At 53.2% G+C, this 26,292-nt stretch overlaps 1 protein-coding gene across 1 annotated transcript in view; it reads right to left on the bottom strand.

The window, feature by feature from the left end:
• CSMD1 (CUB and Sushi multiple domains 1) overlaps nucleotides 1–26,292 on the bottom strand; it is a 1,293,618-nt gene that overhangs the window by 364,350 nt on the left and 902,976 nt on the right. The window contains exon 7 of the mRNA XM_039877340.1: nucleotides 23,779–23,856. Coding sequence (XP_039733274.1) covers nucleotides 23,779–23,856 — 78 coding nt within the window. The remainder of the gene's footprint in view (nucleotides 1–23,778; nucleotides 23,857–26,292) is intronic.

Genomic DNA, 26,292 nt, shown 5'->3' with positions numbered 1-26,292 from the left:
AGGATGAGGTGAAAGGTTAGAAGTGGCTGAAGATGTGATTGGTCACGGGGACGGGGAGCATCGGGGTGGGGGAGCACAGCCTGTGGGATGTCAGCTGTGGTGGGGCAGTGGCTGGGGAGAGCCCCGAGGGAAGATGGAGTCAATAGGAGACGCTCTTCATAAACTGGGACGTCTAACCTATGTATGTGCACACACTGAAACTACTGGCCAAAACAAAATGCAGAGAGAGAGAGAGAGAGAGAGAGAGAGATTGAGAGAGAGAGATTGAGAGAGATTGAGAGAGAGAGAGAGAGAGAGCGAGAGCGCCAGCTGCATAGGGCAGTGGTTTAGAAGGTGGGCCCTGGAGCCAGGATACCCAAGACGGCCGCTTCTCCCACCTGCTGGCTGTGGGACCTTGAGTCTGTTCCTTGCCTGTGTTTCTCTGTCACCCCCTCTGTAAAGTGGGGATGGCGATGGCGTCCACGTCACAGGGTTACCGACGGGACTAAGCGCATGGGCGAGGACACAGTGCCTGGCACACAGTGAGCCACTCATGGACGCGGCCCGTTGGGTGATGGCTGCTTGTCGCTTGTGGGTGAAGACCCCAGGACAGACGTCTGTCCAGCAGGCTCCCCGGACCAGACTCGGGGCTCCCCGGGGCAGTGGAGGCGAGCAGGCAGCATGTTGAAAACGCCGGGTCCGCTGCCAGGCGCATGGCCGGGACGCGCACAGGCTTCCTGACACCCGGCTCTGGGGTGGGTGCCGAGGGGCACGCGGTGTGCTCGCGTCGCGGGGCAGGTGGCGTGTCCCCCTCCTCCCGAGAAAGCGCGGACCGCGCGGCCGGGAGGAAGAATGGCGCGCGAGCGTGGGCGCGGGGTCGGGGAGCTGGGGTCGGGGCGCGGGGTCGGGGAGCCGGGGTCGGGGTGCAGCCCGAGCAGCGGCCCCCGCGGGGACCGGCGAAGCTGCACGCAGGTGCCGCGGTGTCTCCGGGCGCCGGGCATGCGTGGCAGAGCTCTGAGGGCGCTGCGGGTCCCCCAGCAGTGAGGCCGGCGCGTCCTGAGGCGCGCACCACCCCGCAGCCCCCTTCCCGCTCCCTGGGCGGACGCTGGAGGAGCAGACGGCCTGAGATGTGCTGTTTGTAAAAGTTCCTACGACTTAAACGTGCTTCTCTTCCTCTCCGTCCCTCCCTAAGTTAAACGCATGAGTGTCAAGACGCCACTGTGTCTGGCGGCAGCGACGAAGGGAAAGGTGCCTGTGTGTGTGTGTGTGCGCGCGTGCGCGTGTGTGTGTGTGCATGTGTGTGCGTGTGCGTGCTATCCTATGTGTAGATTCTGCTGGATCTGAAGAAACCGGGAGGGAACCAGGTCTGCGGTCTGGAGGGGAGCCTGCTAGCAGCGCTGACGTCAGGGCTTCCTCTCCGACTGCCCGCGTGGCACACTTCATCTTCGCCTTCGCCTTAGCTTCCCCCAGAACGAGCACGCGCTGCTTTCCTCCTGCTTGAATTTACAGTGTCTCCCTGTCACCCATACCGCAGTGTCTCCCTGTCACCCATACCACAGTGTCTCCCTGTCACCCATACCGCATTACTCACTGAATTAAGCTGCAGCCCCGCACGGCCCTGTTCTCTGCCTTCAGCCCTTCGCCGCCCAGTCACCCGGGGTGGCTCAGCTAACCGAAGTCTCTGCTTCTGAACAGCAGGCAGGTTTGCTCAGGCCAGCGAGGCGGGGTTGTTCCAGAACAGTAGGTGAAGTCTGTATCCGAGGCTCTTGCTGGGCACACCCTGGGCACGCGCTGCGCCACAGTTCGCCAGGAAAACGTCATTTCATTTTATTTCATTCATATGACATCGAACTTCACAAATCGTCTGTAAACCTTTCGTATCTCAGAAGCGCACATGTGTCAAACGCGCTAACGGGCCATGGGCCCCTTGCAGGGTATCAGCTGCCCCCCGTGGGGGCTGCTTTCTGAGGAGGCCAGCGCCGGCCCGAGCTGTGGGACCACACACGACCACCTTAGACAGAGGCGATGCCCGGAAGGCGAGCGTGCACTTCGGTGCCCATGTGATGGCCGATGTGGGCACAGAGACGCTGTGCAAATAAACGTAATAAAATTCCTTGTCGAAAGTACAAGCTTAATGGCGTGCATCTGACATCTCTCTCGCAGCAAAGTTATCTTTCAAACTAATTATCCATGCAGCAGAAAGACTGAGCAATCAGCGAGGGCTACCTAGGAGTGCTTCTTGAATAGACAGGCAAGTTTTCACACCCCATACAAGAAGACGCACCCAGTCCAAGGCCATCGCCAAAAGATAAAGAAATAAGAAAACTGTGAGGACCGGATCACGCAGGCTGTCAGGGACGAGCCGTGGGCGGGCGTGGGTCTGGGCACCAGTGGTGACGGGACGGAGCCGGGACCAGGAGCAACACGAGGGTCACCAGGGCCTGCAGAGGCGCTGATGGGAGCAAATGTGACCATCTGGCCGCCTCCGCTTGAAACCCTCTTCCAAGCAGAACCTCTGGCTCTGCACGGGCTTCGCCTGTCCGGCCTCCGGCAGGCAAAGGCGCCTTGGCCCTTGGTGTCCCCGGAGGGCTGGCTCCAGGAGCCCACGGAAACCAAACCCGCCCACGCTCCAGTCCCTCCTAGGTGGGGGAGCATCCGCGCACACCCCACGTGTGTCCTCCCGTGCCCTAAACCCTCCTGGCTCACTCACGACCCCCAGTGCGATGTGAGTGCCATGTAGACAGTTGTCACTCTGCATTGTCCAGGGAATAATGACAAGGAAAAAGGTCTGTCCGCGCTCAGTACAGACCCACCACTGTAGGTCATCAGCAACAACGTTACCCCCCCGCCCCCCGATATTTCTGATCCGCTGTCGATTGAATCCGTGGATGCAAACCCCACAGACGCAGAGCGACTATATGCCGACTATACGTCACTCAGGAGGGCGCCCTTGTGAAAAAGCGAGGGCCTCCGTCCGCACGGCCGAAGTGTGAGCTTCTGCGAAGAACGTATGTGCACGTGTTTAAAACTAGCAGATTGTGCAAAACTCGGTATTTCACTTAAATCCTAGCGCAGAAGAGCCCAGCAGACCCAGGCCATCTCTTCCACTCATCATCATAGATCCCCCCGCCCCGCCCCAGACACAACTCTCCTTAGGGACAGACGAAGAGGAGAGTGACGTGCGGGTCAGGAAAGCGGCGTTAGCACAGCGGCCCCCTCCGCCGGGAGCGCCGTGTGCCCCTGACGTGCTCCGTAGCTCCGTCCGCAGTGACGGGAGTGACTGAGCCAGGGACAGGGAGGCCTGGGAGGGGCCTCCGAAGGCCGAGTCCTTTCATTCTGTTCTCTAACTGTGCTGTCACGAAGTCCCTGTCTGCTGGGGGCCCTGCTTGTCACCACTCCCTTCCTGCAGCAATGACTGGTCCTGGCCTGGAGCTCTCCGCCCACAGGGGATGCGAAGTTTCAGCCCCGGCTCCTGTAGTGCGCTCCAGGGCATGTCAGATTCTTCCAGTCTGGGGCGCGGCCTTTCGGGGCTGTTTTAAATCAAAAGGATAATGAAGTGTTTGTGATACCCATTTCCTCGGAGGGAACCGAGTCGCGCAATCAGTGACTTCCCGAGGTCCCCGCGGCTAGTGGGTCCGGTTCCAACCTGGACCTTCAAACTTCAAATTTACTGTTCGTTCAGTTAAATTACATCTGCTTTGCTTTGGCTCGACACCAAAATAACTTGCCAAAATGATCACGATGAAAACTATATTCATGAATTTTAAGCGGGTCGTATGCTTATTTATCCTCGATGCTATTTGTTGATTTAAAAGTTGACGGTATTAAAATACGAAATTTTAGACAATTTGGAAACATGCAAAGCTGTTCCGTGTGAGGGTGAAGCGGGTGACCCTGATGAGAACGCGTCTGAATGGGCGCATTCACACCTGATGGGCAGTCTTTCCCTGGGCTTAATGATGGCTTAGTCTACACAGGGGAAACAGACAACTTTAAATGACACAATTTTCATTTGAATGACTCTTGAGTACTTAGCATCCCCATTTAGATGTAGATTTTGAAATTTTTCCTAGCTTGCCAAATAATGTGCCGATAGTCTATCTTCTTCACATTCATTCCATCCAGAATCAAACCGCGCTGTTTGGAGTCAGTGTGGGCCGCGACTTAAGAGGGAGCACAGAGTCAGGATGTCGCTGCGGCCAGGCGGCCTCGCCTCTCCCGGGTCTGCAGGTCACACTCCGAGCCAGCTCCCCCGTTTCCAGCAAAGCATTCGTGGGCCTCACCGTTCCCACGTGTTTCGGGCAGTTCTAAATGCTCTATTTGAAACGTGGAGAAAATCTTGGCCAAATTTTACCTTGAACTGCCTGTGGAATAAGGTGCGGTAAACAAGTCCATTTTGGAACTCCCATTTTTAGATCCAGGCAAGCTTCCCTTAGAAGGGCCAACGTGACGGGAGTGTAAACAGGTGTATCCATGGAGGAAACTGTATCAAGGGTCCTCAAAACACTAAAAATAGAGCTGCCATGTGACCCACGTTCCCACTGCTGGGCGTGCATCCAAAGAGAATACAGTCTCTATCCCAAAGGGATGTCTGTGCACCCACGTCCATCACAGCGTGAGTCACAGTAGGTACGGAAACAGCACACATGTCCATCGACAGAGGAGCGAATAAAGTGTCATAGGAATATAGATACAGACAGACAGACAGATACAGATCGACAGATCTGGGTGCACACAGGTGCAGGTATATAGGTAGATATGGAGACACACACACACACACACACACACACACACGGGACACTATTCAACCAGAAGAATGAAAAGGAAACCGTGCCATTTGCAACGACGCGGATGAACCCGGTGGGCATTTGCGAAGTGACTCTGATGATGATGACGTATGATCCGCTCTGTACGGAATACATGTTTTTAAAAGCCAGACTCACAGAACAGAGGACTTAGTGGTGGCTGCCGGGGACGGTGGGTGAGGACGACGGTCGACACTGGTCAAACCTCACAAACGTCCACGTGCGAAGTGAGTTCTGGGGACCTGAGGTGCCGATTGGCTTTCGCGTCAACGATATGATTTAGGGGATGAAAGTTGCTCAGAGAGCAGATCGTTAGTGTTTGCCCTACGCAGACAGAGGTGCCCCGAGAGGGGACAGAGGTGTTGACTCACCTCGCGGAAGTCGTCTCGCCATAGGTATGTGCCTCAGACCATCGCCCCGTGCACCTCGACCTCACACAGCGTTCTATGCCAACGACCCCTCAGTAAAGCCGGGGCACACAGAAGAATCGACATGATTCTAGTCCGCCTTTTGAAGTGAAATGAGGTCAGGTATTCACTATAAACCAACTTTCTGGTTTCATTATAGAAAATGTGTGGGTGGGTTTGGGGAGTCACTATTTTGATGCCATCATTTGGAGAGCATTAAAACTGAGTGACAATAATCTGATTCTACCTGGAAAAATGAAGTCACTGTTCTCGGCTTTTTACCTAAACGAGTGGCCTCAGGACTAATTCTACCCAGTCACTGAGTTTAAGGACTCAGCAGTCTAATTGTCCCTCCGACTGTATAAATTATTGGAAACTGTTCTACACATCATCAAATTAATGTCTGACTCTAAGCTTGGGCTCCTTTCTGTAAAATGAGCGTGTGGCTGACTCGTCTGAGTTCCTGACTCCCCAGACACTGACAGTGAATTGAAATACTCACTACAAGGTGCTATCCCAAGATCTGTCTTTCACAGGTAGCAGTGTGACCTCAGGGGAGAGCCCCAAAGTCTCCAAGCTTGTTTTCATTTTTCCAAAATAGGGAGGGGGCTCCACATAAGTTCTAAGATCGACTTCTGTCTTCATTCTTTTGTTTGGTGGCGTAGCCAGAAATTTCTAAAGTGAGAGTCTTTTCCATCATCTAAGAAGTCCATTCAGATTTGTGACTGGTGAAATGGGATGGGGGTAAAGGATTATGTTGGAGTACGTTACAGCAGCTAACATGAGATGTCTAATACAGACTATCCGATCCCTGTCCAATAAAGGCGGCATCCAATATACATTTAACGCCGTGACCAACACATGACTTAATCACGCTTTGCCTGAAACGTACCCACCCACAGTGCAGGTGACCTCAGACCCTAGTGTGCCCAGGGACAGTCCCGATTTAGACCTGTTGTTACTATGCTTAGCTTAGCATTTGAACAAGAGCCCTCCAAAATGTATCATTTGGAAGACGAAATATATGGTACTCTGTATGTGATAGATAAAAAAATGTCACCTGAGAGAAATGTCTGTCTTTACTATTACAGTGTATGTGAATGTGTGTGTGTGTGTGTGTGTGTGTGTAAAACAGAAAAACCATATCTAAAAGGAAGTTCGACTTGATTTTTAATTTAAAGGAATGAAGTTTCCTTTAAAATAAATTATGAAAGGAGAGTCATTATTGAGAAAATTATATACAAATTAAGATCTATTTGCAATAGGCAACCGTCTCAATGTTTTCTCCACTTTTCTTCTAGATCTTTCCTATGTAAATGCTGTTTCCTTAGATGTCGCTTTGGAGCGCGATCGGCCAGGACCAAGCATTGTGCATTTGCTATTCTGCTCGGCAAGCACCTGCTGGGGCCAGCGACTCCCCACCTTGTCACTCTAACTGACAGCTGGTGGCCTTTGGAGACAAAGCGCTATCTTGATGGCGGTGGGGCCCTGAGTTACGGCAGACCAACCTGTGAAAACACCTGATCTTTGTTCCACTCGAGTCTCTCTTGAGAGAAGAAGCGTGGCCTCCGCAGTGCACGGCTGTCCTCCCAGGCGGCCCTGGGGGCTCCCCCGTCACCGTGGCGATGGGGTTGCAGCGAGAGCCTGAGGCGGTCCCTTGCCCACCTGCCTCTAATCTCTTTCTTCCTCTTCGGTCATCACCTTTACTTATCTGAATTTTAAGACTCTCTTAAAACTGAACAATTTTAGTACAATCCTCATGGATTTCTTTGCTCACTAAATCTGCTTCTTTTTGTTGATAAAGTTCAGTAAGCGGAACCCTTGGCCACTGAGTCTGCTGAACTGTTGTGACCTATTTGCAACACCTCGTGTTTAGATACAATAAAATTACGTAATAGTGTGGGGCATAAATTTGACACGATAAATATTTGTTGCATGATAAGTGAATGAACACAATAATACATTTTGTATCCCAAATCACAAATATTTTCTTTTCTTATTTTGAGATGGAAGATAATGAACACGTAAAGCACTGATTTTAAACGTGGTAAGTCTTAAAATTAGTTTCTTACAAACAAATACGAAGAAAAAACAAACAAACAAAAAAACCCAAAAAATGGACCTCTAAAAGATTATTTTCCCCAGCATTTCGCATGCACGTTGAATAAAATTTAAGTGACATCGGAAGTAATCAGATGAAGTGATAAGCAGTGAAGATGCCACAAGATGGCAGCAGTGAGTGTGGCCCGCGCTGCCCGCGCTGCGTTACCGCGGAAATGTACACTAATAAACGTACAAAGCAAACGTGGAATGTGCGAGTCTGGGATAAAGTATTCGAAAGCGCTTTTACTGCGTGCGGGCGAACCCTTGCCTTAGGGTGGGGCAGACCGGTGGGCGTGCCAGCCAGACAGGGACGTGTCCCGAAGAGGCGGTTGGCGATCGTGCGTAAATTATCCTACGTTTACGACGTTTTCAGAGCAACTAGCCTCGATCCCAAGTGATCCCTACGATGACATCGCTGCCCCTCTCTAAACAGCCTTTCATTTGTCCGTGATCCTCAGGAGGTGACGCTGACGGAGTCACCGGCAGCTCCCACCTGGCTTGGTCTTCGCTGCGACTCGCCCCAAGGGCCCTCTGACTTGCTTCCCTGCTACGTGATGCAGTTCGATTTCCAAAAAAATTAGAAGAGCCATACGTTTATTTTATAAACTAGGTCGTTAAGTGGATGCGTTAATTATTCGATGCATTAATTTTTTAAAATGCACATCTTCAAATAAAAAAGGTGTTGGGCACACTGCGCGACACAGTGTGAGTGTGTGTGCGCGTGTGCTGTAGGGTGGGTGCGCGGGGCTCCCTCTCATGACCCGGTGGCCTCGGTGGCCCCTGGCCCACTCAGCGAACGTCACCTATCAAATCTGTCTCGGAGAGAAGGTGAGGAGCTTCCGGTGTGTGATTCAGTTGATAACTTCTCTTTGAACACGACGTATGTAAAAATCGACAGTTTCAGTGAAATGTTTATGACCTACCTGAGCGAAATGTGAGGAGAAACATCACTAGGCTTGCACGTAACTATGGTCAGCGTTCCACACTCGGGCTTCTACCCACAGAATATATAACAGCAACGGACGGTGTTAGCAGCGGGGGGCCTGCGTGTGCCCAGCACCGGGCTGAGTGTTTCATGTGAGCTGCAGTGACCGATCACAATGACACAGTGAGGGCAGATATTATCATCACTATTTTAGACATGAGGAAATTAAAGCTTAAGACTTTTTCATTCGTTTAATCATTTCCCTTGGCTTAAAAATGTTACACCAGTTACAGTGATAAAAAATGAACGAGGAGACGTAACTTGACAATTGTCGGGCAGAATGTGAGTGTGTAACTCATACGGCGTCCAGATCCTGCGCTTTGCCCCGTGAACTCCGCTGCACGCTTGTGTTCGGGTCACCGTGCCCTCTCGTCGCTCTGGAAGGACGGTGGCCGTCCCCTCCGTGAGGTGCGCGCCTGCGCCCTCCCCCTCTGGACCCGACCTCAGAGCAGCTCCGCAGCTCGTGCTGTGACGCCCTGAGCAGGGGGCGACGCGCACCTGCTACATCCGGCGGTCCCTGTTTCAGTTACTGACTATCGTTAACGTTGCGCTAAATTGTTTCCCCTTTCAAATTTTAAAGCTCTTTCAGTCTAGTGCCTTGGGATGAAACCCGTCACAAGGGTTCGCAGGCAGCAGCGCAGTCTGTCCCCTCACCCACCTCCGGGTGCCACCTCATCCCCAGGGGGAAGGTCTCAGGGGAAATGCCCCTCATGGAGCTCGTCAGCTCAAATGCCTCATCGGACTCAGGGCCACCTGACATTCGCACTCACATTAAGACACGGGAAGTCTGATGGACGCCTGTCTGCCCTCCACCGGGGGATACCCCAAGACCGTAGATCCTCACGTGCACCGCAAAATAATAATAATTGCTGCCAGAGTGTGGTACCGTTTCCATGGAAACACTAGAGTATTCTAATGGCGCTTTGATCTTTATAACTTAAAGATACGTAAAGCCATTTTCCATGAGATTCACCTGAATACGCCTTCTTCATTAATAAAAGCAAAAGCAACATTGATACAATGTACTGTAGAGAAGGTCTACAATATTACGATTGTTCTCTGTAATCGGCTATCTGTTTATTGTATATGTGGGCCGCGAGACACAGGTAGATAACAGGTACATGAGATATAGATAGATTAATAGCCGTAGACAGCTAGATAAAAAGATAGATGGCATATAGATAGCTAATTGCTGATAGACAAGATGTAGATGGTAGATAGATGATAAATAGAATAATATAATGATGATGGATGAGCATATAGATATACAGACACAGAGAGAGAGAGAGAGAGAGAGAGAGAGAGAGACAGGGCAGGCATGATAACCTGCTCTGTGCCAGATACTGTGCTATGGTGGATAAAACTGGGTAGTCAATAAATCAATACTACTTGTCGAATATTTATTATGTGACATGCATAATATGTTCTGGGCAAACGACCAAGTGTGAGTCAAGACCTCTTGTCAAGAAGCTTGTATTCTAAGAGAAAAAGAAAAACCCTGAATGGGTAAATAAATATTTTCAGTTTTGGCCGATGGCACGTGCCAAGGCTGGGCTGCTGCGGAGTGTCGCGTTGCGGGTACCGTGGGGCGGGCTGGCTCTGCTTGGGTTTAGGGAAGGGATGCCTGAGGACTTGACTTTGGAAACGGTGAAATGATGAGGGACAGGCAGCTGCACGGAGTCGTCCATTCACCCGACACACATCTAGGGGGTCCCTGCCTCGTCACACGCCGTTCACCACTGAACGTCACACTGCGATCCCCGTCCTCGCCCTGTGAGACGGACAGTAAATGAGATAAATAATTCTCGATATATAGTTCTTAGATGATGACAAGAGATGAAATTAAATCAGCAAGAGAGAGAGAGGGCTGGGAAAGTGTGTATGTCGTCATTATTGTATTGCTTTATTATTATTGTGTGTGTGCATGTGTGTTGATAGCGTGTGTGTATCAATATTGTCGCGCCTTCAATATTTGCATCCAATATTCATGCGTGTGTTAATGTCGTGTAATGCGGCAGCCTTGTATGCAGTAACCAAAGCACACATCAATAATATTATTGTCCGACAATGCGATAGGTAATGTCGATGTCTATGTGTGTGCTTATATGTGTGTGTGTGTATGTGTGTATTAACATATTGGTGCGTTTACGGCCATTATTGTCGCGTCGTGTGTTAATGCGTCGCCGTCATTACTGTGTCACATATGTGTATGTGTGCATGTGTGTGTGCGTGTGTGTGTGTTGTGGCAGTGTGCGGTGATGATATTTGAGACATAAGGAGAGACCGGACCGTAAAGGGACTTTCGGACACTGTCACAAATCGGATTCTCCTTACAGCTGCAACGCAACTTTGAGGACTTCGAAATGTGGGCAAAGATCTGAATCCAGTTAAAACTGCAGTGCTGTAGACCAGGATTTGCAAATTAACATCCTTTAGTAAAAACACTGAATACTCAGTAAGAAATGGTGAGTGACAAAACATAAAAAGGAATCGCTGGAATCATACAGTAGGCTAAGCTTTGTTTTCATGAAGGACACGCCAATCTCTCCTCTCAATGGAATGAATATTAATATAAAAATCACGAGGAACACAAGTCTGTCTTTATATTATGAGAGTTTGTCATAGATACAGAAGAAACATCAGTAAGAGATGTGCTCATTTGTTTTCCACCAGAGAGAAGAAAGTTAATTTGAAGGATGATATATTGGCGTAAAGTGTTCGTGATTTTGCAGACATATCCAGAGAAGATATTTTAGTTTGTGATTTTCATTGTTAAAAGGAGTGAAAAAGAGAAATTAGGTTATTTATTCAATTAAAGCAAGTTTAAGCATGTCATTGTGATATCAATAGCATATAATACAAGGCTAAAATTGGGTCAAAATGTGTTATAGATAATCGTTCTATGGATTCTAGAAAGTTTTGCCTGAAAGTAGGTAAAATGTCGGTGTGCTTGGTTGGAAGAATCGTGTGTATGGCTAAACTCTTTTCTGAGCATCCTCAATACATGATGAACGGAAGGGAGATTGTGGATCAATTGGCAAATACGTCTTTACCTTATAATAGAAATCTTTTTTTTTCCATAGACATTACTGCCACATTCTTTACCGTGTATGTTCATCTAATGCGTTTGATATTCTTCTAATTCTTTTTTATCTTTTCAAGGATCACACATGAATCAGCCCTTCCAAAAAAATACACGTAACTATACGGGGTCATTTTCCCAATGTCAGAAGCCGACAGAGACTCGTGGAATACTGATCACGTGCGCATTTGCACAAAAGGCTGTAAAGATTTTCTTTAGGGGTGGTGTGTGGGAAATTTACTACATATTAATTATTGAACTTGAATTTTTGCCTAAAGCTATGATTTTCCCAGATATACAATGAAAGTATCTTGTGTGGCTATCACACGGTTTGTACTATTTTACATTTTTCAAACCGACAGTTCAGACCGTGACACAGGAGGTTTAGCAAGAAAACCAAACGCCCTCCAGGTGCTCTGAAGCCACCGTGGGTGGGGCACATCACCAGCAGGACGGTGTGTCCCGCCTCCGAGCGCGTCGCCGGCGCCCCGAGCTGTCACCCGTAGCTGGCCTCCTCGACTGGCCATATATGTGTTTTTCCACATCCGAAAACATGGCTTATTTCCCCTGTCTCTCGTAAACTACCCCTTAGCACGTCCCTCCATCTGCTTTGTCCCTCCGAGAATAATACAAATGCACCGAACTCAAGGGATGTGACCGAATCGAGCGCCACACCCGGTAAGTCGAAGGATTTGCTGTCATTAAATTATCTAATTTAATCCAATTAGTGTGGTGATGAGTTTGGACAGACCAGTTAAAAAGCAGAGTGAGAACTTTTGAAGTGAACCCATCCTCAGTATATAGCGTTGTTAACTTACATGAAGGTTATTCCATTTCGTAGCCAAGACAATGGAATAAGAAGGAGAAATAGAATTGTTCATTTTAAGCCTAAAAATATATGGCCAAACTAGAAAAAGAAGATTAAGCATTCTGGGAAAAATCGGTAAGTATTCATACACTATATTTCTTTTATTCTTTTTCATTTGGAGTATACTTCATTTCCATAATTTAAATTCCCTCTTTTCACGATTGGTACGGCTCCCTCGATTCCCCATGAAAATGTCTAATCTATCGTGGGATTATGAATGAGAACATGTATCAGTTTCTCGCCTTCTGGCACAAGCCATGTAATCTGTGAGATTTAGGGTTCTCAACTGAAACGGCCTCCAGGAGGAAAGCAGGTCAGGGGGTTCTCGTCCTGAGGGATGGAAATCTATCATCTAGAATAGAGATTGGTTCTCAAAAGGACCCGCTGAGGAGGATGAAAAGCCAAGCTACAGACTAGGAGAAAATATTTGCAAACCTCATGCCCCGCAAAGGACTAGCACCTAGAATACATAACAAACCCTCCAAACTCAACAAGAAAAATGTCCAGTTACAAAGTGGGCAAATGTGTGGCCTAGGATTCCACTGGAGCCGACACACAGATGGCAAATGAGCTCGAGGCTGCACTGGACACCATTAGCCATTAAGGACACGCACGTTAAGACCGTAATGAGACCCCACTGCCCACGGATCAGAATGGCTACCGTTTCTGAAAGACATAACACCAAACGCTGGTGAGGATGCTGAGAAACCGGGTCACGCACGGATTGTGTAGAACAGTGCGGCCTCTCCGGAAACTGGTCGGGTCGTTTCTTACAGAACTAGACGCGTAAATATCACGTCACCCAGCAATTACGCTCCGGGGAATTTACGCGAGAGAAATGAAAACCCAGGTTCATGCAAAAGCTGTTCACAGCTCGACGTTCCGGCAGTTTTATTCTTAATAGCCAAAAGCCGGCCACAAACCCAGTGTCATGCAGCAGGCCAGCGGCTAACTGCGGGGCACGCATGCCACGGAATACCACACGGCGACGGAGAGGGACGCATTATTTTGACGGATCGCCAAGCGGTGGTGCTGAGGGGAAAAGCTGACCCCGGCGGCCCCGTATTGTGTGATTCCATTTCCGAGATATTCTTGAAATGACACATTGACAGAGGCGAATGGACGCCTGGCGGCCAGGTGGAGGAGGGGCGTGGCTACGAACAGAACCCCACCGGGGGCTCGTGGTGGGGCTTCTGCACCTTGAGAGCGGCAGCACCTTGCGTGTGGCAGCGCTTATTAGAACGCACACGTGATACAATCGCATGGAACCCCACCCCCACCCACACGAGTGCATGTAATTCTGCCGAACCCCGAATCGGCCCTGGGGCTTGTTCCCAGGTCGGTTTTCCGGTTCGATATCATGTCATCACTGGGGAAGAGACTGACAGCCAAGGAGACTGCGTCAAGGAAGATTCAAGACTTCCTCGCAGATTTCAGGACAATTTGCTGAGAATCTATAATCATTTCAAAATAATGAAAAAGAAAGATGACCAACTAAGCGAAATGTTTTAAGGACCATGCAGGGCACACGACGGAAGCGCACGTCCTCCCGGGGTCACTGAGACCCAGCCAGGGAGGCAGCTGGCCAGGCTCCCCTCTGCATCTGAGTGTGCCACACGGCGTCTCCTGGACGTGGCTTTCCCGGCACGACGGCGGAAGGTGAGTCTTTCCCCTCCTCCCCCCGCCCCCACTAAACAAACGGGCAGCGTCTACGCCTCTCCGCGAACACGCCGATCGCCTTCGGCATCACCCCCCCATCTCTGAACGTCTCCCTCGGTGACGGGAAGGACCCAGGTCTGGGCGAACTGACTTCTCCCTGAAACTGGCCGTCGGCTTCGATCGTCCGATTCCGTAATTCTCCGAGCACGCCGACGGAAGGACGTAAGCGGGGAACATGTTTGCTACCGAACCCCACTGAGAAGTGCTGTCAATAGCATGGTGGGGCTCGAGGGGTGCGCATCGCTCCGAGCCCCCGCCGTGCCGGGAGCTCCATGTCGGCTCGTTTTCCCATCCACCTTTGTACCAGGCTGAGCACTTTTAAATCTGGACTTCGTTTCCCTGTGTCTAAACTGGAGGGCTTTACTTTAATTGGTAAAGAACCTCCCGTGATTAATTAGTTTGATCTTTAGAGTTTCTGACCAAAGTTATTCACGAGCAAACGTCCGACCTTATAAGAGAATTTAGTTAGAACTCAATAGAGATTCTCTCTCCTGACTATTGCTGGAATCATTTCCCCCCTTTGGACTCCCAAATGCAGTAACCCCACAACTCTCCAGAGCTCGCATTTATTCATCCTATTATATGGAAAGATTTAGTCGTTTATAACATTTGATGAAAGCTCATGATCTGATGGGCCTCTAAAACTCAGCGATGGAAATGCCAGGATTTATACTGTTCTTTCCGACCTGCCACGGTCTCCCATTCACTGAAGGCAAAGAACGCATTCTCTCCTTACTTTGCTGAGTGAGTTTTCCCTCAGTTAATCAGTTATGCTCTGTAAGTGTGTGCTGAAACCATTCGAAAAGCATCTTACTTTCTACTAAGGTTACAGCACAATTTCTTCATCTATCACCTAATCAGCCAATATCTCGTTTCATATATTTTAAGAGATCTTTTTTCCTGGTTACTTAAGAAATTATATACGCAAATAACGTGTTAAATAATTGATGAACCACCTTGGTCTGCTTCCACTTACCACTGACACTACCCTTCCCGATGCATCTAGAAAGCAGACCCCTTCACAGCAAGGCTTTCCACAGAGTTTTAAGAGATATTTTAGCTCCTGCAGTGACAAAGGCCCATTTAGAGACCGCGAGCGTAATTTACTCACCTGATTTAAGAAGCAATTTATGCGATCGAGCATATTCACGCTACATGGGGATGGATCTCTGTTAGGATAACGAGGATCTTTAACAATTGCAAGACTCCATGTTATTACATTTATGATGGAACAGAGTAGACTGGAGCCATTATCCCCAGTGTTCTACTAAATCTTCCTACAGCTGTTAGAGGTTAACGGGGCCATTATTTCTCCTACTGTCAAAATCTGCTACAGAGCAAGGTTCAGAGCGCTCGGCGCCAGGACCGCAGCACGGAGACGTGAGGGCATGCATTTCTTTCTTTTTTTTTTTCTGTAGCAATATTACAAATCACTCTGGTCTACTACGATTCAAATAGATCGCCCATTACTAAACAGCAAGGCGGCCCCGTAAAAACCAGCCGCGTTGATGAGCGGAATTTCTAGGCATTGAATAATGAGCTCAGGGACTGGAACAACATTATTAGGAAATAAAACATGCTTTTTTGTAGATGAGTAAAGCAAACCATGCTAATTTTCGAAGATTATCCAATCGGGCATTAATAGAACAACCAGCTATCTGGTTACCCAGGAAATGAGGGCCTGATGAAAATGCCAGTTATCCATTGTTTCTGGAGTAAAGCTTTACAGAGGGAACCATGCAAAGCCCCTGCACAGCTCATCGGGAGAAGGGAGAGCTCTGTTCCCCGGCTAGGCTTGTCTCAGAAGTCTTCCTGAGCGAGTCCTTCGAGCTTACGAAGAGCTCACGCCATCCTCCTCCCCATCCCTCTGCCCAAACCCCGCATCATGCTCTGAATCTGGGGAGGCACTCGAGAGGGGCAGGGCTGTCTGTCTCTGCAACTTTTCAATGACCTTTCTTAAAACAAGTGCATCTCAGTCAGCAACGCAGTCACGAAGGGACTCCGTGAGCAGTGGTGAGCGGCAGGTTGGGGTGTCAGGCAGGTTGGAGCGTCAGAGTGCAGCAGTCCAGTCTTATGGGCAGGAAATGCCCCATGGCCCCAGGCCAGGCCCGTAGCCGCGGGCGGCAGTGACCCTGTACCGACTGGGTTTTCCCCATTTGTACATTCCTATGATAAAGTTTAATTTATAAATTAGCCACGGTAAGAGATTAACAACACTAACTAATAATAAAATGGAACAGTTATAATTATATACTGTAGTAAGATTATGGGAGTGTGGTCTCTCTCTACTGAAACATCGCGTTGTCCGGCACTCAACTTTTCAGCTCCGGGTCCCTCAGCGGCCCCTCAGACGCTCCCCGACTGCCAGCATCGCTGCTCCCGTACTTTGGGGCCATTCTAAAGCCAAACGAGAGTCACCTGTACGCAAGCACTGGGCTACCGCAGCACGTGGTCTGATAGCCAGGAAGGCTGCCAGGTGGCCCGCGGGGCGGGGGCGTGCACAGCGTGGGGACCCTGGACGAGAGGACGGTCACTCCCGGCAGGACGTTGCGAGATGTCGCCTCTCTACTCACAATCACCCGCAACCTAAAACTTATGAATTGTTTATTTCTAGAATTTTCCATTTAATATTTTCAGACGATGCCGTGGGTAGCCGAGACCACGATTAATGGGGGTGACTGTTCTTTCTGACCTACGGGAGCACAGAGTATTCGTTTGATAATAACATTTTACTACCGTTTCTCATCAGTTGGTTACAGAAACTCGAGAAAAAGTGATCGGTGCCTCAGAGTTCTAGTGTTTGTTTTTCTCCACGTAGTGGGTATAGTGACTGTAGGGTCCCAGCATTTTATTGTAACCGATGAGTGACGCAGTTATGGGCGCCTCCTTCATGTCATGTGTGTACAGTCTGAATGAGAGGCATTGCCAAGCCCCTGATGAAATGGACTCGCCAAGCCAGCGGCCACCGAAGAGGCTGATGAGCATGGCGTTTTGACTCGGATGCTGGGTGCGTGCTTTAACATGGCTCTCTGTGCTCTCTCTTGTGCAGCCTGACCTTCCAGGGGTGGGTCTACTTCTCCTCTGAAAGGTAATACCTTCCTAGTTTGCTCCAGCCTCACTCAGTAAATGCCGCTGCCTTCATCACAGCCCTCTGCCTGGCGAATCTCGCATGGCTGAAACACCAGTCGGCTGCGATTTCCTCTAGGGAAGAGACAGAGTTTGATCATCTCCATGACGGCTACCAGTCCTTCCTTCGCACGTGACTGTCAAATTCATGAATAAGAGGTAAAACATAAAGACCCAGCTGAAGGAAAGTACACGCATCGCTTTGTCAGATTCCCGCCCGCTGCCACACAACTAGGAGACTCGGTCGTTCATCGGTGAAACGCACACCAGTAACGGTTGTGTGTCCAAGACTCCGCGAGGTTGTCGGCGTGTCTACCGGTGAAGAAAACAGACAGAGATGTCGGGCCTCGTGGGGTTTACACACCGGCGGGGGAGGCGGCGAGCATGCAGTCACGTGAACACGGCGCCGCGATTGACACGGCGTAGTGTGATGCGTGGTCCCGAGAGAAACAGAGCCGGTAACGAGGAGAGACAAAACGGGGGGTGGCCCAGGCTGCGCGAGCTGGTAAGGGCGGCCGGCGAGGGCTTGACAGAGACGGCGACACTGGCAGGTGACCCCGGGAGACGGGGCAGAGGCTCCTTCGGGAGGTCGCGTCGGGCGGGGACCGAGCTTCCAGTGTCTCGGGTCTTTAGGAAGCAGCCCCGGGCCAGCGACGAGGGCGGGGGCAGGGGGGGCACGGGGTGGGGACACAGGGCGGTCCCGCGGTCGTTGTAAGGAATGTGCATTTTGTCCGGCCGTGAGGGAAGCTGCTGAGGGTTTCGAGCAGGACAGGCTGTGGTTCCCCCGGGCTGCGGGGTGGACAGAGACAGCGGCAGGGCCCGGGGCAGGGCTGAGGCTGCGGACGCGTACTGAGGGACCGCGGGGGTGTGGACATGAGGGGACGGCCCAGTGTGACGACGTCAGATTAACTTTCCTCTTTGGTTTAGCACGTCGGGATAGGAAAGAACAATGCTACGAACGAATCGAATTCATTTGTCCTTATTCCGACTTAAGAAAACGAAGCGTATGAATATAGCAACTATAGTGATACGTGGATAAACCTTACGACCCGGGGCGGAAGGAAAAATCTTTTACAACGGGGTGTTTTGGAAAATGGGTAACTGGTCACACCACGTTAAAACATCGTACGGTCGCATCTTCTACTGCACAGAAGCATTGTTTTGCAGCGTCGTCCCAAAAATGGGCCTACGAAAGTTTTTGGTCCTACGAAATAATTAAGAAAAGCAGGGGAAAATGAACACCCTGAGAGTCATTGGAAATAAGACAATACTTGATCAATGGCTTTTCATTAACGGGCTGTCTATGCGGCTCCTTGAAATGAAAATCACTGTGTTTTGCTTCAGATATTTTTTAAGATAGGAAAAAGTCGGTTGCCCATGGAAACCAAGAACAATGAAACAAACGGCTTGTAGTCGGAAGCAGAAGACCTCTAGGGTCATTCCCTTCGCGATGTTCTACTGTCACTGTGTCCTAAGGGTGGACAAGACGATGCATTGTGCTGCTCGATTTTCCCGCAATCTTTATCCGACTTTCCGTTAAGCAATGACTTTGAATCACATGCCCTGTCGTTCTTGCGTACACATTGTGACTGCAAATGCTCAGAACCCAGCATGTGCCATTGGTCCGTCAGAGTGAGTTACAGCAAATCCATACTGCATTCCTGAAGGAATCTGTCTTTACCTTTATGTAGGAAAACGATTTCTGGCTGAAAAATAACCACCAGGGGTCCCCCTCCCCTCCCCGCTGCAGACTTTTATGTTTTGGAGTTAGAAGGGCACCGGCAGATCGTCTGGCCCGGGGACGCTCACACCTATGGTGGCTATACTTGTACTCGGCCAAGGCCAATGACGTCAAGAAGAGGGGAAGCAGCATCTACCGTTCCCATCATCTGAAGGGACCCAAGGTCGGAACTGAGATGAGCCCGCCATTACTCAGTGAGTGAAAGGTCCGGGTCTGGTGTCGCCGACTTTCACCGGATGGCTTCTCATAAGCTTTTCAGAGCTCAACGTACTGACAAACTAAGAGCCTTACGCAGAATTAATAGCTTAATTATCTTTGGGTCTCTCTGAAAACATTATTCGTCGGTAATTAATATAACTGATGATAACTCAAAACTTCTGAACCTTTTCCTTCTAAGAGTTAATGTGGGAAATCGCCTCATCGCGAACTACGTCCACGGGTCCCGCCGCCTGTCCGCCCCACGCGGCGGAGTTTTTGCCTGTTAAGGACTAAAGCGAATCCCTAGTGGCGAATTGGTTGCTCGAAATCAGGGCTGGACAAAGAAACTGATGGGCTCAGAGGTTCCAGAGCCAGATTCCCAGCGGAGTCCGCGGATTCCGTGGAGGGGCGTCGGGGAGGGCCGCAGAGATGTCGCTCCACGCTGCGGGCGGAGTCCTGCCTCCTCCCAGGGTCAGCAAACGCGGCCGAGCGAGCGCCGTCCGCCTGGGCCACAGGGCGAGGACGTGCAGCGTGTCATTCAGCGTCGGGCAGCAGACGGGGCGCTTCCCGGGGAACTCAGTCCGCGAGGGGCTCACCTTGGACCGAAGGGACCATCAGGGCACATCCGGGAAGAAAGCACACGTGGACACAGCAGGGACACGGGTGACGAGGGCCTGCGACGCGGGGCGGCGGGTTCTTCTCCACGTGCGACGATGGGGCGGCGCTCTCCGTGTGCGCACCGGCTGCTGGCCGCCGCCGCCGACGGTTCTAACGTCCGAGCCGCCTCGTCCTTGCGCACTCCTGGTCTGACTGTGGCGCCTCTGCAGCTTCCCAGACCACGACGGTCTAACCCCTCTGGTGACAGCGGTCTGCGGGCATGAAGCCGCGGTCCTCGAAGCAGTCGGCAAGTCCCTCCCGACCCTCCCTGCCCCTTCCCGGTCTCCCGCGTGACACCCAGAGGACGGGCCGAGGGGTCACTGACGACGTAGCTTGGCTCGGACATCGCAGGAGGCGTGATGCCTTGTCCTGTGTAGTGTTCGCTATCTGGGGTCGACCCAAATCTTGAGCGTTTTCTATCCGCCCAGAGAGGGTCCTGACAGGAAACAGATGCCCCTCTGGAGGACGATGACGGGATGAAGGGTCTGTTTACATCACAGGAAGCGCAGAGACGCCACCTGGCCTCGTACACGAACTCGGGCCTCAGTGACAGCTGAGCAGCGCCACCTCCTAGGCCGGAAGCGACGGGGTTAGGGGGGACGTTGGTGCCGAAATGCAGAGAACAGGGTCGCGTCAGGCCAGCCCGTTAGGGCAGCACCGTGACCTCTTGCCCCCGCGGCCTGGAGCACGGTCATCTCGAGGGGACCCCGCGGGAGGGTTAGACAGGCACGCCTCCATTTCTGCTCTCTCCCGTCACCTGCTGGGTGTCCACGGGCAGAACACAACCGGCCCCGCACGAGGCAGCTGGCCCCGCAGACCGCCACGTTGGGGTTTAGCTGAGTAACTACCGAGTGAGCTCTTCACAGCAGGCGCGGGTTCGGACGCTGGATTTAAAGGCGATTATGTGGGCATCGCTGTCACGTCCCCGTGGGGACTCTCATGAAGGGAAAAGGCCCATGAAGAACGAGAGAAAGATCTAAGCGGTCAGCGGACAGCGATGCGGGACGATGGCCGACAGTGGCTGTCACCCTGTGCTCAGCGTTTCTCAGGACCATCTTGCTCTGTCCTTGAGGGAACCCTCGGATGGAGAGCCGGAGTCTCAGGGCAGGAGCAACGTGTGGGCCTGGATGTTACCTCCAGAACGTCAGCGGTGTGGCCCCCGAGAGAAAGTCAGCTCAGGGGCCCATGCGGAGCCGCTAGAAACTAAAGTTTCCGGAGCGGCTTGAAGAAGGATGAAGCCGCTACCGGAGACGCCGGCATTCAATACAAATGCTCCACGTCAAAAAACAAAAACGGAATCCACAAAGTCATCGTCATATAAAGGATCCCGTAATGTCGTCGGCAACCGCGCCGCAGGCAGCAGGCTCGCCACGTGTGTTAACCACCTGCAGCGCTCCGCGTGCAGCCTCCGCCTCACGAACATGGTCGGGGGGCGCGAGGAGCTGACAGGCGGGGAGGCCCACGGCACCCCGGGGCCGCGCCCTGGATGGGCTCTGGGAGGCCGTGCTTGGGACAACCCGTTTTCTCAGATCTGAGAGTTAAGTCCAGCGGTCCCTCCCGCGCCTCTGGGGGGGTTCGTGCCTGGCCGGCCCCCTCCTGACGTCCCGGACCCCCTTCCGTTTCTGTAGGGTCACCCCCGATGGCTCGGGTTTGCTGACTGCCCACTTCACGTCACGCACTGAACCAGGAATTTACAAATGCCTTGTTTTATCTACTCGACAAAAATCACGCAATTCTAATTTTATAGATGAAGGAACTCGGCTTCAGGAGGATAAATACTTTCACAGCTCCTGAGTCCTTGTCCCCAGCTTCAAAGTCTGTGTCCCCCTCTCCACGAGACACCGAGTTTTCTGTCTGACCTTCTGCGTAAATAACATGTTGCTATTTACCACACCGCTGATCTTGGGGGGCCACACCGTTTCTCCAATCCTTCATTTTCTCTAACGAGTAATTCTCATGTCTGACAAAAAAACAGTTTAATACTGTTGAGAGAAAGGACAGAACCCTTTCCAATACCGAATGCGTAGTTACGTATTTGTCAATTCGTCTTCCGATAAGAACAGAAAAAAATATCTCCTTACAAAAAAAGCTTCTGCCTAAATGTCACAGAAGCAGATAAGTTCGCTGTCTGATTGATCTGCTATCGGACCTGATACCGATCTGCCGCGAGGGGTCACATGATATGTGCTCCGACGTGACGTGGATCATTTCTGCAAGGTTTTTAGCCATGACAATCAATTCGGAAATTATTATAAGTACCACATTTCCCATTCTGTTGAAAGTCCTAAATTCAAAGCTAACGACAACAAAACAGTCAAACTTAAAAACAGTCTTTCTTCCTCAGTCCCTCAGCTGATTTCTTCCTTCACGGGTCACTTTAGTTAGAACAGCCCTGTGCACAACGGTCAAACGGACTGCGTAATGACAACGTTCGCAGATCGAGGCGGGAGAGGCTCCGTCTCCGTGTGAGGACGCAGGGGGACACAGCCGGCGGGTGCTCGCCATGCGCCGGACCTGCCCGCCCCTGGCTCTGGGACTTTCCTGCCTCCGAGCTATGAGAAAGAAGTTTAACCGCCTCAGATAACGGGACTGTGTCATACAGCCTGACATGCTGAGACGCACGCACCCTGTGTCTGAGGCCGCATCCTGGGGGCGGGGGTTCCCCCCGTTCTGTCCAGGTGTCACTGCTCAGGGTCGTGGGGCAGCGTCGGTGGGCCACAGGATGCTGCACGACGGGGCCATCGAGAAAGCAAAGCTAGTGGACCCACGCCTCATTATTAAAAGATTGTTATTGGGGTTCGTTGTTGCTCATCTTTAGTTTCAGTGGAATAGCCATCAGGCATAAAGCCTCACGCAGAGCCTCACGATATGTCACAGGTGAAACAGTTGTCTGGCCTGAGCCTGCTCCAGACGCCCTTCCCAAGCCCTCCGCCTCCGCCAGCCGCCTGGCGGGGGGCAGACAGAACACACAGCTCGAAACCACCGAGGGGACCGAGAGAGCAGGTGGGGACGGAGACCACAGAGGGGTCACGACCGAAAGGCACCCCACGGGCCGACGGTCTGGGAAAGAGCACGGTGCGTGGGGGAGGATCGCGCCGGAAGGAGACCCTCTCGGGCATCTCGGGGGAGCCCGCGGATCTGCGTTCAGTGGGACGCGAAATCCCACAGCAGCTGCGACGGAGTGAGTCTCGTCACAGGCAGGAACTGCTGGCCAAGCCCGGGCAGTCAAGAGAAGCTCCGGATGCTGAGACTAAGGGTCGCCTGGCGCTTCTCACGCCAGGAAGGGGGAGAGGTGGCACCTGGAGAGCAGCAGAGACGTGGCCGAGGGGTCACAGCGAGGGGACCCTTTGGGCTACACAAGGACGAGGGGCGTCCAGGAAGACACCAGAGAAGCGGCCGGTGGGGGGGGGCACCCTCGTGTCCGCAGCAGGTGCTGACGGCGCCGCCCTGTGGGGGCCCAGCCAGCGGGGCGCCGCGTGGACGCGCTCCGTGCACGAGCTCTCCCGAGAAGGATGCGGGTCGCCCTGAAGCTAGTGCGTCCCTTAGACCACTGCCGAGCCAGGACGTTTAAATAGAGAACTGGCAAGACTGAAGATGTCTGGCTGCCCCAGAAATCAGTCTGCTGTGTGTGCTGTGTGTGTGTGTGTGGTGCGGTGTGTAAAAGCGTGTGTGGCATGCAGCAGGCGAGTGTGTGTGTGGAGTGTGTGGTGGTGCGTGGTAAAAGGGTGTGTGTGTGGAGTGTGTGTGAGTGTGTGGTGTGTGTGTGTGTGTTTGGGGGCGGGGGGTCACTAGGATGGAGGGAGTGAAACTGGGTCAAGACACGTGACAGCGGACTTTCATTTACTTAAGAGGAATCCAGACGGTCCGCGGTCCAGCCGCGGCAGGACCGGGGTGGAGGGCAGAGTGCAGATAACAGCACCTGTGGGCGGCGCCCACCCCGACACTCTCCCCAGCAGGGGTCTGGGCACATCCCTTGCCCCTGACCTGGGGGGGGGGGCGGGAACGCAGAGGAGATGCAGTCAGGAAGCGGGTTCCAGAGTGACGTCTGCAGGCCGCACCCTGGACATCCGCCCCCCATCCCCCGTCTTCCCGGAGACGCAGGACTTACGGACGGAGTTCTTGGGGATACTGTCCTTGCTGGGCAGCATCTTGACTCCTCGGGACTTCAGCTCGATGGCCTTTTTCACTGGAAGAAACAGAAGAAAGGGGTAAGGACTGAGGGGTCACCACACGCGATGGGTCATCACAGCACTTCCGGCCACCCCTGCTTTCCCACCAGCCTCGGAGCACGGGGCACGTTCTGCGAGGCCCACGATGCGAGGCAAGCGACGTCCGAGGCCCCGTGCGTACCTGACGCAGGGCGGAGCCACCGGCCCTCGCCGCACAGGTGCGGTGTCCGGCGCCGAGCCAGCTGCGGCGCCTGCAGCCCGGGCCCGGCCAGCGGCAGCGGCGGCCAGGCCTGCTCGCCACCAGCGCCCGCCGCGGCGTCCAGGTGCCGGCCTGACTCGTGTGCAGCGACTCCGGAGCGTCCTCGCCCGCCACGGTCCTGAGTCGCTGCCCGTGAGACCGGAAGCTGCTCCGTCCGTTACTCGCTCACGCGAGTCCCTGAGTGCGGGGCGCACGGCTGGACGCATGGAGGGCAGTGACCTGACCTTCGGCGCTCGACCGCGCCCGGGATCATTTCTGTGTCTCCTGCACCCGGATGGCTGCCCCGGGCGTGACGCGGGACTCGCCTCTGGGGCTGTCCTTCCGTCGCCGATGCCGCTAAGCAACTGTCCCCTCCGTCCTCCCCCTGCCCGGCGGCCGCCGAGACTCTGCTCCTCCGGGGCCCACGTCAGGGCGGCCCCCCTGTCAGAGCACTGCTCACCCTGCATCTTCGCAGTGGCGTCCGAGTGACACCTTCCGTTTCAGGAAGCACCTTCAAGCTCACCGTGGCGCCCGGGCGTCTCCACGGCCGCGTGTCGTGGCTGTCACCTGGGGCCACACGCCCATCGGGGAGCCCAGGTTCCCACGTTCGTGTCCTCGGCATAGCCCAGCAGGGTCTGGCCCTGGATGTTGAAGCCTGTCCACGTTAATCTCGTCACATGCCCTGGCCAAGCCACGTGTTCACGATAAATCGTGGGCGTCTAACATTTTCGGGTGCCTGAGCCCCTTTTCTGTGCATTTCGCCAGGTGCAGAGGGAGGAGGGTGGCTTGCGGACCCTGGGGACACCCTCCTGGCAGCAGGCGGAAGTGAGGGCGTGGGCCCTGTGCTCCGGATGCCGAGGACGCTCAGGTGCACGGGGAGACGGCTGCACAGGTGTCCCTCACGGAGGGCGGCCCAGAGGCGGCAGGCTGCCTGCCGTTCACTGTCAGCCCTTCAGGAATGTCCAGCTACAGACAGTGACCCCCCCACCCCCAGCATCACAGCGCCCGCCCGGGCCGGCCACACGGGGACAAAGCCACGCGGCCCATGATCCAGAGTGTCCGTGCGTCGCCGAGGCTGGATCTCCGTGGACTCGACCTCTTCCCCTGGTCCTCTGCCCCTCCCACAGGAGTCGCCCGGGGGGGCCCGGTGAGCGCCCCGCCCTCAGGCTGTGTCCCGAGGGCCAGCGGACTCCGGCGTCCGTCCTCCCGCCCTGTCCACGTCGAGACCCTAAACACCGCAGCAAAGGGAGCCGGGGCTGGAACCTGCACAGGCCCCGGTTCTGCCGGCGGCGCCTGGCTCAGCCGCCACGTCTCCCCGCCGACCTGGCCAGCGCTGCCTTCTCCGCTGAGATGTCCTCATCTCACAGTGGCTCAGGGGACAGGTGGAGGCACAGTAAGTAAGGAACAGAGAGTCGGGGGGACGGAATCGAGAACATAAAACTCGAAACCAACGCCACCTGAAGAAAACAGATAAACAGGACTCGCCGCTCTCAGAAAATAAAAGGAAAAGTCACGAGCCGACCTTGGGCGAGGTAAAGGTGTCCGAACACAGGACCCGCCTGAGAGGCAGGTAGACGCCGCGTTCGCGGTGCGCGCCCGTGCGGCTGCGCAGAGCGAATCTCCCCAGGGAGAGTTTTAGGAAGCGGGTGCAGCCCCGCCGGGGACGCGGAGCCCCAACCTGCTCAGGTCCCAGCTCGGCCCGCCGGCTGGCACGGGCCCGGGCAGCCGCGGGGCCGGAAGGCGACTCGCATGTCCTTGGAGGGTCCCCCCGTCACTGCTCCGGCTCCCGGCGGCCCCCTTCGCTCCATCCCGAGTCCTCCTGCTCCTCCCTCAGCCCCCCGGGCCCACGGCGGTTCCCGGGAGGGCGAGCGGGGCTCCAGCTGGGGCCGCAGCCCCCTGACCCCACGGGGCCCGTCACCGCAGCCTGACGCCCTCCGTGGGTCGAAGCCTCGAGCCTTTTATTCTTACATCTTGGGAGGGACGGTGAGTCCGCCATCCCGGCTTCGGGCGTCGTTGTCTTCGGTACGGCCACCCCGGTTTTGTTTGCTGTGTTTTGTTTCCTTTTTTCTTTGTCGTGGTGGCTGTTGTTTTTTTTCCTGGGGGAGGGCGTTCGATAAATACTAGTTTCTGTCCGGGACTGGCTGCTCGTCCCCGTCTGGGATCATTTCTCAGCAATTCAGAGCCAACGACTCCACGCACGCGTCAGCCACCCGCC

The sequence above is a fragment of the Pteropus medius genome, unplaced genomic scaffold (assembly GCF_902729225.1).
Source record: "Pteropus medius unplaced genomic scaffold, Ma_sr-lr_union100, whole genome shotgun sequence".
NCBI classification, from domain to species: Eukaryota; Metazoa; Chordata; class Mammalia; order Chiroptera; family Pteropodidae; genus Pteropus; species Pteropus medius.
The sequence above is the reverse complement of the archived record's forward strand: the minus strand, read 5'-3'. Positions and strand labels throughout refer to the sequence as shown.